The 16912-nt window shown below is 45.9% G+C and overlaps 1 protein-coding gene across 1 annotated transcript; it reads right to left on the minus strand.

Moving 5' to 3' along the window:
• Positions 1 to 4116: 4116 nt before the first annotated feature.
• Positions 4117 to 10197, minus strand: dhrs3b (dehydrogenase/reductase (SDR family) member 3b). Its single transcript, XM_088390760.1, has 6 exons — positions 9754 to 10197; positions 5926 to 6069; positions 5627 to 5746; positions 4747 to 4985; positions 4544 to 4669; positions 4117 to 4468 (listed from the first exon to the last, which is right to left on the minus strand). Exons 1-6 carry the CDS (start codon positions 9946 to 9948, stop codon positions 4384 to 4386), a joined length of 909 nt encoding a protein of 302 aa, XP_088246886.1. The 5' UTR covers positions 9949 to 10197; the 3' UTR covers positions 4117 to 4383.
• Between the last annotated feature and the right edge of the window lie 6715 nt (positions 10198 to 16912).

Below are 16912 nucleotides of genomic sequence, written 5' to 3' on the forward strand. Positions count from 1 at the left end.
GAGCAGAGTTCAGCGTTTTGGCAGGCCGAGGTTAAAGTTTCTGTCGTTTTCCAAAGTGTCGTGACTTCATAAACTGCAGCTAATTTGCCAGTCCTGTCTTTTTCAAGCTCTGGCCACCTTCACCTCTCTCTCTCTCTCGCTCTTTTTCTCGTGCGTGGATTATGTGTCATTGGAAGGCTTTTGACGGACAGGCCCAGCTGTGGCAGTCAGGCGCCAGAGCACCACGCCCTCCAAGTCCAAGGCAGACGCAAGGCCCGGGCTCAGAACAATCCTGCCTTTGTGAATCTACTGGAAATCATCAGCGGTATCCAAATGACCGTAAGCTGCAGATACAAGCCAGATGTTGGAATTCCTCCACTCAGTTCAATCGCAGTCCAGTCTGGCTCATCCAAGCCCGACAGCGCAGCAGTGGCAGAGCGAGTGGTGGGCGGGTCTCCGGGATTATTCTGTTACACGAAACTCGCACGCTCAAGTCGAGCTTTAGCCTCTGGAGGAGGTTGAATTGCCACAAAAAAAGATTTGAGGTTACCATAAACAAAGAGGACAAATGTCACAAAAGGTATCCCATCAGGACTTTCCTCCTGAAAAGTTGTGACGATTCAGCTGCCATGAAATTTAATGTTTACCATAACACAGGGACTCTTTGTTTACTTATAACCCGGTGTGCCCTATATTCAGGAAAATCCCCAAAATAAACCTGAGACTGTTCCTTATAATGGTCATAATGAGGCCTCCACATGTCTTTGGAGGACAAAAGTTTTTTTGCCGTATGACATCAACAAGATGTGCTGACTGGAGCGTTTCTGGAAAAAAGGTTCTCCTATGAACCCCCGTCTTCTCCGCACAAGGCCTAAGTAACGACTCTCTAGAGGGATGCTTTCATCCTGACGCACACACTTTATGTTTGGTCTGTTTCCATTTAGCTAAAAGTTCAGGTGTAGTTCAGCGAGGCCGGGCCGCCTGCCCACGTGAGCCGCATCCAGGCGCCGCGCTCGGGCGGTTGGCCTTTGTTTGTGTAATTGAGCTCTGCCATCTCATTGCGGCTTATGTGTCAAAAGAACCTGAGAAAGAAAGAGAAGCGCATCTTGCCTTCACCCGGCTTGCCGTTGCCCACCGAGCCTGCAGGTCTCCTTGCTACCTTGATTGCTGCTTGACCTCCACGTCCACACTCCATGTCGCGTGACCCACATGCGACTCACCTTGAACAAGACCAGGTCACGAGCAAAAACAAAGGCGGGTCACCGAGTTCAAGCGCAACAGTCTTGCACGATTCTAATAACTAAATCGCCGACAAGTGTGTGAGAAAGAAGACTTTTCAGGAGCGCTGTCCCGCTCGGGTGCCCGGCGAGCTTTCCAAATGCTGCAAGGAGAACTTCGCTTGACCCTCCCACGCCCTTCCCCTGCGAGTGTCATTGCCTTCTGAAAAGCAGCCTTCACTTGGCTTTGTTTGTCCCTCAGGGCTCACCTCCCACTTTTGCGCCGCTGACTGTCCGCGCTGCAGAACACAACACTGGAAAGCACATGTGAAACACAGCCTCATGACCCAGAAAGACTTTTGTCTTTTCTTTTTTTAAATACGTGCTCGGAAAATGGACTTGCTTCTCCTTTTGAAATTCCGATGGGTGTGAAGGCCCTCTTGAAATTGCTGCGTATTTTCATTCTTGCCTCAAATGATAACAATTTTTCTGGCAGGCTCAACAAGCGTGACAATCTTAAACAATTCAACAAAGAGTTTCCAAACTTCTCGTTTCTTCAAGTGGCAACATTATGCTAATGCTACCCTAGTCAAAGTGGTGAACACAGTATTTGAATGATCTGGAGATGCTGTGACTTAATTGCCAGGCCCCATCTCGTTTCTCTCAGCGGATATCTCTCAGCGTTTACCAGAGAATAAGAACTACTTTGTCATCTTTATTGCTCGCTGAGCTGCCGCTGTTCTTATTTTTTTGCCTCGATACGATGTTCTTAACGAGCCCGAGGCGGCGCGACACGAGCGCCGAGCGTGCAGCCACAAAAGATTAGGATTTATTTCAGAACAAACGTTATTTGCCTACCCCAAGCTGGAATATTTCTTTACGGCTTGACTACATTTATCTGCCATGCTTGTGTGTGTGTTTTGACTGACAGGCTCTGGGCTTGTTGCTCCCCTCGACCTTTAACACCAATGTGTACAATAAATCTGGCCCTTTGACAGGTGGACTGAGGCGTCACGGCCGGCCCCTTGCCGTGGGTTAGGCCCGGCTCTTTTTATCACGCTAGTCGCCCCGTGATGGATGAACCCCGAGTGGCGAGCAGGCCGGCGGTGGGGAGAGAGGTGGCCGAGGTGTCGAAAGAGGCGCCACCTCGTTGCCTCGCTTTTGCGCAACCTCAGGACAAGGTCCACCTGTCTGCGTGCTTTATTGCAGGTGATAGTCCATCTTTAACTGGTGTCCGATAGTGCCTCGAGTGCCGAGAAGGTAACAAACTACCGACATCCCAGAAGTACCAAGTTCTAGACAAATTTTGTATTTACTTGCAGAAAATGGAAAACGCTCAAAATATTAAATCAGGAGCAAATAAGGTGCTTTTGCATCAAGTCTTTTGCGTTTAAAACACATGCCAGATCCCTGCGTGGAAAGCCCATTAAATCCAGATTTGCCATCTAATAATAATAAAACAGCATTCCTCTTCCCTTAAAGTCAGATTAAAACTAAAAATAGAAAGCATGCAGGAAACATTACAGTCTAAAAGAGTCAAATTCCTTTGAGCTCAAGTTCGTGGTCAGGGGCTAGGAACACTCAGGAGGACAAAAGCCAAACAGTCCCACATTTTAGGTGTGCACACCTCTTAAAAGTGCTCAGAATGAGAACGTGTGTGACTGCTGACTAAATTCAACACACCTGGAGGTCACCAAGTCCGGTCCTCAAGGGCACCACAGCCTGTTTTAGGTGCAGCCCTACTATGCCACACCTGGTTGACCCCTGTGTTAGCCAGTCGCACCTGAGACCTGGCAACACAGACGAGTCACATGACAACAGGGAATCATCACGGCTCAATTTAGACGTTTTCACGTGTCACCAGCAATTGGCTGTGTCGGGGAATTATTGGGAGTCCAAGCTTTGCTATAACAGCTGCTCACTGACCACTTATACTATCATAAAAAAATAAAAATAAATAAATAAATTCCAAGTATAAACATTGTGGCATCTGGTCACAACTGACTCAACAATGAAACCCCTCTGAATTTCTTGACAGAAAAAAAAAAAAATCATCTGCTTCCACCTGCGTTGGGTCAGTCACCCTGGCGCTGACGGACTTCAGCCGGGAAAAGGGCCTTCCAAGTCCGCTTTGATTTATTCACTATTTGGCTAACCCTGCACTGAACCTGCCTCGGGAGATTTCAAAACCATTTTAGTTCTCCTCTTCCACATACGGCAGCCTCCCCGACCTATTTCCATCGCGAGGAGCCGTTCCGTCCCGCTCGGCTTTCGCAACAGCTCAGCCTGACAATGAGAAACAGGGCCCGCAGTGGGGGTCACCTCCCGAACACGATGCGTAGCTCAAGGAAGAGGCGGGCAGGTCGATTACAAGCGCACTCGTAAAGCAAAGTGAGCAAACAATAGCCCGTGGGTCAAATAATCCCCGCCCACCAGGCATTACATCATCAAGAGTATCTGTTGCTTTGAAAAAAACTGAAACCAGCATTGACAAATTACATTACAGTGATAATGTGTATTAAATCACTGTGCACTCAAATGAACGTGTCAGCTCAAATGAAAGCATTGCGCTTCTGCTGACTCACAGCTAGTGCGCCATCCATTTAATGTGCGACATTGACTTTTCGTCCCCCTATAAAAGAGCATTCATGGCCATTTTATGTGGTGCATGAGATGGGGGTCAGACACGGTGGCCACGCCAAGTACCACCGAATACGTCTTAGATCATCTGAGACATTGATGGATTCCCTCGTCGTGTTTCGGGAGAATTCCACCCTCGTCCAACCGTAGATAACGCCTACCGCCTCCTCGTTTTATGTCTTTAACAAGTCGCGTTCACCGAACACACGTGCGGCGTAAATTTCAAAACCGCTATTACGCTGCGACAGCCATTAAAATCCCGACCCGCACACAAAAGAGGTCATCTCTAGAACTGCATTTTATTATCTGTATTTTATGCAAATAAAAACAAGGAGTTAAAAAACATCTGACTAAAACAAGGGGGGCAGGTACAGACTTCCATCTCTGTGCATTATTTACAAATCTTAACATCAGTCCTTCATCACGTATATTCCACCCTGCAGAAGCAATGGTCCCTCCGCGATGGCGTCTTCACCACCTCCAAGTACCACGAGGTCCATAGTTCCCTTTTTCAACTCAGAATTGGCGGAGTCACCCGCATCCAAGCTCATGTCCGTCCTTTGAACGTGTTCATGCAAGTATAGCTCCCCGTAAACTTGTGGATTTCTTCAAGTGCACCTTGTGGCATGAAGCTGGGAAGTTGAGAATGGGAATATTAGAAAGTTGAAGCGAGACTGAAAGAAACGCACGTCGGGACTCGGGCTCACCTTTTGAGAACGACAAGCGCATGCATGGTCCAAGGCAGGTAGAGAAAAGCCACATCTGCTCGAACCGCATCCACAGTTTTTTGGGCAACCGCCTCCGGCCTCAGAGGTGGAAATAGCTGAGGGAATCTGCCAAAACATGAATTAAGATCACATGGAGACCAAATCAGGAGCCTCCGCAAATGTCAAGGGGTTTGGTTTCCCACCTGACTCTCATGCCCTGGAACATTTCCGTGTTGGTGTGGAAGGGAAGAACTGTGGTGCAGCCAACGCCCGGACAGTCCAGGAGGCCCAGCGTCAAGCTCTCCATGAAGGCCAGAGACGAAGCCTTGGAGGTGCAGTAGTCCACGGCCCCGGGGATAGGCGACTGGGACAGGATGGAATTGATGCAGACCACGTGACCGTGCTGAAGCTCCAGCATCCGAGGCAGGAAGGCCTTTGTGGTCTGACACCAGAACGGAGGGAGTGAGGGAGGGAAGAGATGTTATGACGGGAATGAATTATAGCCAGGAACCGGCCAAGAGTCAAGCCGCAGATTATTTTCCCATTTCCATTGAAAGGGTAATTGAATTTCCGTCTGCATATTTCCGTCTTCAGATCTCCATTTAGAATAATGATGCCACGACTTCCACAGGCCCCCTCGGAATGTTTCAGGAAATGAAGCCTTCAGAAGCATTCCGCTTAACCTGCACCTCCGAACTTGTCAAGCTTGACAAGTTTGAAGGCTCGCAATGAGGGATTCTCAAAATCCCCCGTTGAGCCTTTTATATCCTTCCAATCTACTCTTTCTTATTTTAATATCGCCAGCTTCGTGACATTTGCAAGGAAAAGTAATTTTGACTAACACTAGGAACTTTTGCACCTTCATCAACATTTTGCATTTTCTCTGAACTATTGCCAATATTTGATGTGCTATTTTTTGATGAATTGTTGTTTTTGTAAAGCGCTTTGCTATGGCCAAGGCCGTTGTTAAAGCGTAATATAAATAAAGATGTATTATACTAAAGTTGCTACATCTACAACTGCCATTCCTCACATTATTTGTCGCTTCTGCTATCTTGTGGAATATTTTTTAATCTGTCTTACCCAAAACTGTCCCATGGTGTTGATGTGTTGCGATTTCAGTAGGGCATCGTCGTCGCTGTCCATCAGACTTTTGCCGTGGACCACAGCTGCGTTGTTCACTAATATCGTAACATCTCCAACCTGAGAGCCAAGAGAGGGAAAAAGACATTGGCAAGCTCACCACGTCTGCTTCGATGAGATAATGCACTTTGCGCCACCGGAGCTGTCATCAACATTCTTCGCTCTTAGTTTGACATTTCACTTGAAGTATAAATCTCTACACCAGATGGGAGCGATGAAGCGGCTCAGAGGTGGAGTACCTTCTCTCGAACAACCTTGGCTTGCTTGTAAACCTCTTCCCGATTGGCCACGTCGCAAAGGAAGTAGTGGCACTCGGTTCCCGACTGCGAGATCTCTGCCGCCGTCTCTTTGAGGCACTTTTCCGTGCGGCCCCACAGGATCACCTGCAACAAAAGTCAGGACTTTAAAACGGAAGCAAACATGCAATTTGGTCATTAGTCATGCCCAACAAAAAAGTGTGTGTGCCTTGGCACTCTTCATTGAGAGGCCATTTTGACTCCGACAAATAGTTTTCAGGCGGATTAATTGTGTGTTTAGCTGCCGTGTGAATGAAACGTCTCTTCATCCAGCCCGAGACCAAACGAAGGCCCAGTCATCCATCTGAGCGGGGGTAGCGGTGGGCTGGGACATGGGGGTGCGAAGCTGGGTGGGGGGTGGGTGTACTAGTGATTGGGCAATTAGATCTGTCAGTCTCCGGGGTCAGGGAAAGGTAATGAAATCAGGGGGTGAGCCCTCCTCATCTCTCCAAACACAAATTCTCAAAGAGATTACACGGCCTTTTGAGCAGATGAGCCCGCTCGCTCACTTGTGCTCAGGAAGCCTGAAAACGTGCGCAAAGTGCTGAGGGCGCGAGTGTGCCATTTGGCCGCGTGCCCGCCGCTCGGGATAATATCTGAGGGGGAAAGTGCGGGAGGTGAGCGCCGCTGGCTAAGACCGTACGGGCCTATTGATGACATCGTCTCCACTTTGCACTTTGAGTTTCGATTTAAAGGCAAATGGGGTGGGCACACATAGTATTTACATTTATTGGCAAGGGTATTTCGGTTACTTAGCGAGTGAAGTTCTGCCTCCGTAAGTGAAAATACAAGCCACGCTTTTTATTGTCACCACAAGCGGCACCGGCAGGTTCTTGAGTGTTTTCTATTCAAACTGACATTTGGATTTCGGCCATTTCTCCCAAAAAAGAACTCTAAAAGTTCAAGCCTCCCAAAATAAATATTTTACGTGGGCCTTTGCATCTTTGCATGATTGGCCGTTACCGTTGCTGATTGGCAGTGGGCGACAGTCGGAGCCTCAGCAAACATGGAAATTTGACACCAGCGGCTAACTCGATTCGTTTTTTGTTTGCCAGGCCAAGAGAGATAAGAGCAAAGCAGACAGGTTCTGATGAATACGTGAGAGCTTTTAATGGGATTGGCTTCTTGCAAACAATGCTGACAAAGAAGCCTCACACCTCCTCCTCCCCCCCAAAAATCTCATTAAATGGCATCCTTCTAACTGCACTCACCTGTTGAAAAAAAGCACATTTGATTGATTAAGGTTCATCAGCCGTCGCAACACAAACAAGCTCAAAGCAAACAAGGATTAGCAAAATTGAAAGGAAACAGCCGGAAAGCCGTTTTAATTAACGCCTGTAGCAGCCGCTTCTCAATCAGTAGAGCAAAATGGACTCTCCAAAGAGACATGGAAATTTAGACTGAAATGTATCTTCGGGAAAAAAGAATTTAATGTTTGTGATTGAAATCCAAGTTTGGGATGTTAGCCTGACATTTAAGGGTGAACTTGAACTGCACTCAAGTGCAGAACTCAAGGTGTCTTGCAGTATGTCCAAATGTTCAATGTCAGCACATTCAGTCCATTTTGTTGAACAGTAAAATCCACAACAGGTGTTTGAACCATGACAACCACGTCCACTTGTAGTGCATGACCTCTCTTTGGGTCTTTTGGAACCTTCGAACCATACTCTGTGACTTTAATCTCAGGAGCCGCTCCGCGAACCCGTTTGAAGCCTCCTGTTGGTGTCACAATGTCAAAAAAGGAAATTTGGTTCAATTGTAAAAAGTTAAAGTGGATGTTTCGTGAGTATTGGGGATGTTGCACAGCTTGAAACGAAATCTTGAAGGAGAGCCCTTCGCAACTTGACGACAGTCGCATGTTACACCCCCCCCCCCTCCTGACCCCTTTTCAATTTCACACCCGCCACACTAAAGGGCTGCAGAGGAGGTAGAGGGGGCAGCGGGAGTTCAGGAGGCAGTCGCCTGCCGCTGTCTAATTACTGCAGAGACAGCAAGGTCACTTGCAGGGCAATACCCAGCTGGGAGTGGTGTGCTTCCCGCCTCCATGCACACACTCACAAACACACACACAGACACACAAACCTGTTGTCACCACTTTGGGTTCCAACCATGTTGAAATGCACATTTTTAGGCAATGAAGCAATACTTTGTTACTGGACCTAGTAGGCATCAGTACAATAGCTGAGAATTTTCCCAACACTTTTTTATGTTCATTCCTTAAATCTGAAAACTAATATGCATGTACATCCTCCTCCTCACATGGTCAAACATGGCTTTTTATGTTTTCAATCTTTACGATGAACCCCTAAAGAGTGGAAAAACAAGGACAGCAGTGAGATAGAAGAATGAGAATCAGGGCACATTTAATGATGGTGATGTAACCTAATAAGCAAATTAAGCATGCTTTGCTGATTTGTGGCCGATATTTCTGCCCGCATAAAACATCTTGTGAATTTGGAAAAATCTCAACAACCTAACTTTTGCGAGTTTTTTCAACCCATGTGTGTATTTTTCTACTTGAGTGAGTACTTTAGACACCTCTGCTGAGAGGTCTCTCTTTTTGGAAGCCATCCCTGCAAATTCTTCGGTTTATTGTTTTGGAGCATCCTTCTGCAAGAGTTCTCCGCAAAGCCCATCTCTGAGGATTCATTCATCAACTCTGCAGTTTGCCTTTCATGCAGCGTGGAAGTTCGCAAAGAGGAAAAAGGAAATTCTGGCCTGACAATCACAAAGGAGGGACAGTGGGGGGGTTGGCGCCGGTTCACATCAGAGGTTAGCCTCATTCAAAATGGCCCCGCTGTTTCCTCTTAGCATCTACAAGTTTGTCGCGCACATTAGCGCAGGTGTTGTTTTCATTGCCTTCGCACCTTTGTGGCAGCCCAACAATGAGGCGCTGAAAAGTGGGACGACAGCTTTTGTTGTGCAGCTGCACCCTGAAAAAGACTTTTGAAAAAACGCTCTGGATTCCTTCTTCCTTTTTTTGTAATCTTCCTTTTTCTGGACATATTGATAACCTAAGTGCATTGGAATCATCAGTCCCACCACTAATTCAATATGCAAAAAAAAAAATCCAATCACTGATGATGCTGAATATTACGATCACAGGGCAGACACCAAATAAAGTGGGAGGGAGAAATGATGACGATAATAATGACGAGGACTCCCAAAGGCCTCTGGAGATTTGGAGGCCCAAGCGGCAGCTCCTTGGGAGGCTTGAGGTACTTGAACATGACCAATTGCATGAGAAGACTTTCCACTGATGGGGGACTTGAGGTTGCCATCAGTCACTTTTGAACATATAAAAAATGTGTTTGACAAAAAATGGAAATTGAATTACGCGATTCTATTCAGTCAGCTACCATATGATGAAATCAAAGTGTGCTCATCTGTGATTGGCACTTTAGTATAAGAAAATGTTGAATATTGTGGACATAGTTTGCATGAGAGCTGTTTTGCTCCTAGGATAATCAGTGTCAATCAAAATTAAAGCATCGGGCACTCATTTGCATGCAGCTCTTGTTTTGGATCGGTTTGCCGACAATAATAACGTGTCCTCTGGATGACTCCTTCACATGGGTTTTCGCAGTGCGCCTACTGCCTTTTCGACATGTCAATCCCATCTCAGCCCTTCCCACAACACGCGTCACGACAGCTCCGCCGCTGTTGGCCATGAAACCTCTGCGTGACCCCAGCTGTTGTGTAACACTCCACATTGCGCAGACACAACAACAAGCGTGCACAAGTGGAACAAGTCGCTGCTATTTTGGTTACCTTCCTGGCGCCCTGCTTGGCAAACTCCTTGGCCAGGTGGCGTCCAATGCCGCGTCCCCCTCCCGTGATCAAGACCACATCGTCGCTCAGCTGCTTGCGTCTGCTCGGCACCAGCCAGCGCACCGCGGAGCGCACGACGTAGAAGAGCACTTGAACCGGGAAGAGGAGCACCCGATACGCGCTCCTCAGCTCCATGCCGGCGTAAAGTCTTGGTTAGGCTGCACTTTTCTTTCCAAAGTTTCACCTGCCGCCCTCGATCATGCGTACTTTGAGGAGAAACGGCAAAAACTCGCGTCCAAACTTGATGACGTCGCCGCTTTACGAGCTCATCCCACCTCGAAGCCCACGCACCAAACTCTTGTGCGCTCCACGAGCCGCCGTGCGCCGCTTTTATATACGCGCGCCTCCCGCCGAACGTGGAGCGTGGAGACGAGCCGAGGGCAGTCTGCAAAGGAGCAGGAGGAGGGGTGGAGAGGAGGACGATTTGGGGTGGGGGGTGGGGGGACAGTAATCCTGATTGACACTGGTGTAGAGGGCCTCCAAAAAGTTGTCACTTCAATGCTCTCCAGGGTGCAAAAAAAGTGAGTTATCTTCACTGATAGATGCACTATTTAATAAGCTAATTAGAAATTGATTTAGCTTATCAGGTGAGCAAAATGCAAAAAAAAAGATAGGGAGTCAAACACCCAGCGGTCACCTCAGGGGTCAGCTGCAATACACCGAAGGGACTCCACTACAAGACTTGTGCCATTAGTTAATTGAATGTAAACTGTATTTTAAGTCATTTATTTGTTGAGACTACAATCAATAGCAGAGGTGTCGAGTACAGATAATTGAAAGTACATGAAAATAAATCATTTGGGAGTAAATCGTCCATCTCATCTTTGTTGTGCCTGCCAGTGTCCACAAATGTGTGTATGGTCATACGCCACACTACCGACCTTTTTTTTGACGAGACCAATTTTTTGTGGGGGGGCTCAAATGTATTTTCTAAAAACAAGCATAGAAAGCATGCAAATTCAGTCAGTTTATGTGTATTAATAAATATGCCATCACTGCCATCTACAGATCAGATGGAAAAGTTCAGATAAGACTCTCTCTCCAACCCCCCCACCTCTCCCCACATGTATACATTATTAACGGTAATGAAAAGTCACATAAAAGGTCAAATATGAACCAGAAGAGTCTCAATGTGCATAAATTTTCCATCATTTGTAAATGAAATACTATTATTTGTGTATTTTGGGTCACACAAGAAAAATATTCATGAGACTTCAGGTTGAAAGAATGACTTTTTTTTTCATTTGGTTCATTTGTGGTCCAAACAGTACGTTATGAAAGGGTTCAGGAAAAAAATGCATCCCTCCACGTTTCCAGGATATAATGAGCACCATTAAGGATGATTATTTTTTATGCCGGCCTCCACTCAGCTCAAGGTAAGCCAAACATCCACATAGTCAAACAGGGAGAGACTGTGGTGTCATCATGGAACATGAACAGACAACAAGCAGGCCTTTTTTCTTTCCGTCTGCTAATTGGTCTCATGTACTGGAGCTAATTTAGACGTCCCTGGCGGGCTGAGGATTGAAGCAGAGCTCGCAAAATGCTTGCCGGGCTTGCTTGTTACCTTGGCGGCTATGGTGGAGCATCAACGGCTTAATTGGCACTGCTTGTTAGATGACACGCTTCATTCTTTTTATCACCGTTTTTTTTTTTTTTTTTTTTTTCAAATTCTCCATCCCCTTGGCATATTTTGTACGTCATTAATTTATTCTATGTTGAGCCACTTGCAAAGATGCCAGATATGCGCAGAGCTCTGTGTGTTTGAGAGCGATTCTTTTCAAACAGGGGGAAAAGCTCACTTGTAGCGACAAGGCAAAAATCAGTTTGCAACAAATGACATGTATTCATTCTGTAAATAAAACCTGGTGATGAGAGCTTTCCACATTTGTGGGCCGTATAATGGCATACAGAAGTTTTCATAAAATCAAATTTTGCTTGAATGTGAAGGGTACAATAAATCTCAACTGTCGAAGTGAAGCCTGTTTGCGTATACACAGCTAAAAAAAGCCAAGAACACAATTTCATATTCTTTGACCTTTTTTGGAGAGGAGGCTATTGACAAATCAGACGCGGGTTCTTTGCTTTCCTGCGGCCGCTGATATCCTACAGAGGGAGCTGTGATAAGAAATAAAATCTGTGAAACGTGCAGTGAAAGCCAAGCTCGCCACCGCTTTTCAAACGTGGCTTCTTGAGAGGGAGAACGTTCACATTGACACTCACAACCAAGCATTCTGCGTGTTGTTTGTTTCCATTCTTATTTGGTCATGTCGAAAAGCAACACATGCGTCAAAGTGTCCCGTCTTTTCTCTCCCGGGTTCTAATTGGGCCCTGAGTGCCGTGCCTGGGCTGACATGTTAACCACAGAGTTGTCACTTCCTCTCTGTGGCGGCGTTTGGAGTGGACAGTTGCTGAGTGTGAGGAGCAATAAAACAACACTGGAGAGGACACCTTAATGCATCCTTAAACTGTAAATTGAGGTTTAAGGACTGAAGTGTTCAAGAGGGATTTTGGTACCAGCACTCTGCAGTCGCACAATAATATAAGACATCTGGCTTGAGCATGTTTCGCCTTCACAGCTGTAAGTTCTGGTTATCAATTTGTTAATCCCCTGATCCCGACGGGACGGTGGTGTCACAATAATTGACTTCTTCATGACCACGGAGAATCTGCTTTCATCTTTCCCTATCCTCTGCTGCAACTCCAACTACACCAAGTCGACCCTCGCCGCATCCATAAATCTCCTCTTTGGTTTTCCTCAGGGCCTTCTACCTGGCAGCTCAATTTTCACCAACTTTCCACTGATATATCCACTATTTTTATTTGTATCTCTACTCTATCTCTACTGTTTCTCTTTTTCTAGCTTTGTCTACAAACCGTCCAATCTGAACTGATTTTTTTTCCCGATCCAATTCATCCCTGACACCCCTCGATAATCGGCTCCTTGAGGAGATCCAAATTGGATACGTGACATTTGTGAACCACAAGTAAGAGACTGTAGCCATGCGGGGTGCCTTTTAAAGAACGATCCTTGCAAGTATTTGTGTGCTTCTGTGTCTGCTTGACGGGTGGAGAGGAGACCAACAGTCAGGCAGTCGACTAAAATCCCCGGAAGAGGGTTTCTGAACCCGGCTGAGCAAATCCTGGAAATACGACTGTTGCTCGGCTGGCAAGTACATCCATCTGAACTGTGCTGTTAAACGAGGGGCACACGCCAGATCGTTTAATGGCCTGTTGGTCTTTCTACTTTCGATTTCTCACACAACTTCACTGGCTACATCTGAGGAAGTAGCCTGAGGACACAATTTGTAGTCTAAGCGTTTATCAATGTGCACTGAATTTCATTGAGCCAAACGTGTACGTATACTATATTGCACTCCGGATGCAAAGCTTCTTCAGTTTTCCTTAACCGTGCCTCTCAGCTCACCCGTGTCATACTGAGACCACGACGCTTCGTCTGTTTGAGTTGCTAACCACGTCGCAGTACATCGGATCGCAATAGAGCTGGGTAAATAGAAGTGAATAGAGAGCTTCCATCATGAGCAAACAAGGAGCTGTAAGATGACTTCGAGTCTTGTCTTGTTGTTTTAGCCGGCATGCTCCGCAAAGGCGCCGCATGGTGGAACATTTGCCGATGGCGGTGGTTTAACGGTGGCATATTCTAAGCACACAAAAGTAGGTGAGCCTGAAAATGTGTGTTCTGTTGGCTTCAAAAGATAAAAAAAAAAGAATTTGCAAAGAATAACCCACAATTTACATTTGGCAGGTCTCCAACCAGGGAGCTAAGTGATGTCCTGTGGTTCATAAGAAATGAGAATACGTCGGAAGTATGCCTCAACATGCAATTAGTAGGTGAAGGCAGAGTTAAAAGAAAAAGGGTCGATGGATTATTGTTCCAAATGAAGATTTATTGGCTTGATGGGGAGGTTCCGCTACAGCCCGGATGCATGGATCGGGATCTGAACAGAGAAATGCTTGTGGAATCGTAGCAGGGTGACGATCGATAGTGACTAATCCTTGTGCTACGCACGTCGCTGCACCCCAACCCCCCAACCACTGAGCTGTTTGAGTGTTCATTCTGTTTGACACAGTTGACTCGAAAGCTAACGACAGCGGCAGGCGGCCAGCTGACCCGCCCCACCGGGACTTTGAGTTTGAGGCGAGAGCTGCCCTGCTGCGCCCTCCAAGCACTCCTTCAAGGCTTTAACACGCTGTCACCACACGGCAAGTCAGGCTTTTAATTCCAGCGTTACACTGATAGCCAAGATAAAAAGTCATTAGGGGAAGATATTTCTGGAATACCCGTCAAATCATCACTTGCTACCATCACATTGCGAGCCTCTTGAAGAGTATTAGAAAAGATGAGGCCATGCACTCCACCGCTTAGCGGGGAACAATATTAAGACGACAAGTATGGCAAGCCATTTGTACGTTTATTCCATATCCTTGATATCAGACAATAAATGCTCAAATAGCTTGCCATAGACAAGTGACTTTCAGGCAGCCTGACGACAGCCCCTGTTAAATCAACTTCATGCCGAAGCTCCCCTAAAATTAACAGCACTGGAAATTACCAATTAATTTTGTATTGCTTCTGTAATGGTTCAAATACTACCATTGAAAAGCTTTTTGACTGAGATTGTATTTGTAATTATAGAATATAATTATTGGTGTGAAGCATGAATATCTAAATTTTACCCTTCAAATAAATTCAATTGCAAATGATCTTTCAATGAAGATGTCACATTCTCGTTATTTACATTTTGGAACACCAAAACCAGCTCAAAATGTCGATTATATCAAAAGTCTGAATGAAATCACTTCTTTATGATACTAGACTGTTTTTCTTTTCTTTTTTTTAATGACAGATGATTGAATCAATGCGTTGAACACACAACTGGACTAAAAAAAAATGAAGGTTAATTCAGGACACTATAGCTTCCTCCTCTCACGTCTTGTTGAAATCACTTGACGCTGGTCATCAAGCTTCCGAGACTCGCCTGTTACATGTCCGCGTGAAAAGGGCCGACTGAGTCAGCAAGACAACACCAGAGTTTGCGCAAGAGTAAACCAAACATCATTATACATGAGGAATTAAAAATTAAAGCCGTGCCCTGCCCTGGTGATGAGCAAAACACACCTCGGGGTTGTATATTTGATATGCATGCAGCAGTTGTGCTCGTGAACAATGAAAAGTGTGTCCACCCAGATGCCTGTTTTATTGTTGCAGAGACGTTAATGTCTGCGGCGACTTCCTTTATGGCCCTTCCAACCAATCACGCCTTGCTCTCGTCCGCAAAGCAGCAGTCACACCCCGCCCGAGTTTGGAAAATTCATGGCAATGTAAAACAATGCTCAACAATGAATGGGAATAAAAAAAAGTAAATTGCTTCGATGGCGTTGAAACATTTCAAAGGGAATATGTTTATTTCATATTGGGAAGTAACATCATTAAAGTACTCATCACAAACACAGAAAAGTTTTTCAAGTGAAACATTTGGATTTGAAAATGTCATACTGGGCATATTTTTGGCCTGGTACTTTGAGGAAACTCAATTTAGGCATTTGACCAAATGAGTCTCGATAGGAAACACGTATCGTAGGCTGCCAATGTCATCTAACCCGTGCAGAATTAAAAAAAATGATGATTATTACTAGAAAGGGGGATGCAAACGAAAAACATTTTAAAGTCCCGGGAACATTGTTATGTTTGAAGCCCATCCAAAGTGGAACTGAAGTTGGCTACCATGTGGACCAACACAAATCTCTATTTAATCACTTGAATACCGCTGTGCGGACAAATTCAGACAGCCTCGGGCATTTGCCTGGTTTGCCTTGCTTCAACTGTTGGTTCATATTTAGCGAGGTACTACTTTGTTGTTTTAATTAGATTTTAACATTGAAGAAGATGCTCCTTTTTATGCCGCTGTTCCGTCCAATTGTTTTCAATCTTCTCAGGTTCATTATCACATTCATGTCAGAGGGCAGGGGCATACATTATGTCTACGCTTCCAGAAGCTAATGAGATGCAAATTCCTCCTTTCTCCACCACAGTGCTTGCCGTTAGTATTCCCAGCCAAGTTGCACAGAGAAAAAAAAAAAAAGAAACACGTGTTGATGCCGGAACTGACCCGAGTCATCCAAGTCGACGTCTGCAGGGATACGTGCAACTCTCATCCCATTAGGAGCTTAATTACATGGAATCAAAGTGTTTAATTAGGACGAATCAAAGACGCTTATGTTTGATGGTCAACCATCTGCGAGCAAGCGGCGACCTCGTCGCTCGGCTATGCTGCCGCTCTCCCGGGACGATGCTGAGGGAGATGCTGTTCCGGAGCAGCCCGTCAAGCTCCGAGCGCTGCTCGCTGCCTGAACCACATGATGGTGCTGTAGCAACACATCTCTCCGGGGATGCTGTCAGTCGTTCAACGAGCCCCCAATGATGAATATTTACATCACTCACAGTGCTGCTCATTTTTTTGCACGATACATAATGACCCACGCTGGAATACATCGCACATGCTCAGAATGTCAAGTCTGTCAACATCTTCAGATGTTTTCGAGGACAACAAAGTAGTGCAAACAAAAACTCGTCACACTTTCTGGCCACCAAAGCAGAGCGACCCCGCCTGCACCAGATGCTTCCAGAAGCGCAGCTATTTATATTGCATGACACCTCTATTTACATGCCTTGTATTTACACACGCTCGCAGATAATTGCGTCCTCTCCAGGTCACTGTGCCGGTTATTTTTGCGCCCCGCATGCATGCTCGGTGATGAATTGTGGCCGTATTGCCTCATTTGTATAATGTATACTGACTGCGACACTTATTCATGAGTGGGAGAAGCTGAACATCCCAAATGATGTAAAAGTCACTTAATGGCAAGGCATGGCAGCATATCTCGTGGAGCAAACTGTTTGCGAAGCAGCGCATCCTCCGTTAATCTAAGCAAATAGTGGTCAGGAGACCATTAGGCTGCTAATGTTTCACATTTATGGTCAGAGATTACTAATAAAGGGGCGGTAATTGCAATAACAGTATAGCATGGTGGGTGTGCTTTGCATGTTTGCCAGAAACACTTGCACAAAACAGACACA

Source organism: Syngnathus floridae, chromosome 11, assembly GCF_059516105.1.
Source record: "Syngnathus floridae isolate MCC-2025c chromosome 11, RoL_Sflo_1.0, whole genome shotgun sequence".
NCBI classification, from domain to species: domain Eukaryota; kingdom Metazoa; phylum Chordata; class Actinopteri; order Syngnathiformes; family Syngnathidae; genus Syngnathus; species Syngnathus floridae.

Coding starts and splice junctions, on each gene's coding strand:
- dhrs3b (XM_088390760.1), bottom strand. CDS start 9,948: ATGGAGCTGAGGAGCGCGTATCGGGTGCTCCTCTTCCCGGTTCAAGTG. Junction 6,070..9,753: donor CCAAGCAGGGCGCCAGGAAG/GTAACCAAAATA, acceptor CTTTTGTTGCAG/GTGATCCTGTGGGGCCGCAC. Junction 5,747..5,925: donor CCAAGGTTGTTCGAGAGAAG/GTACTCCACCTC, acceptor CTTGGCTCTCAG/GTTGGAGATGTTACGATATT.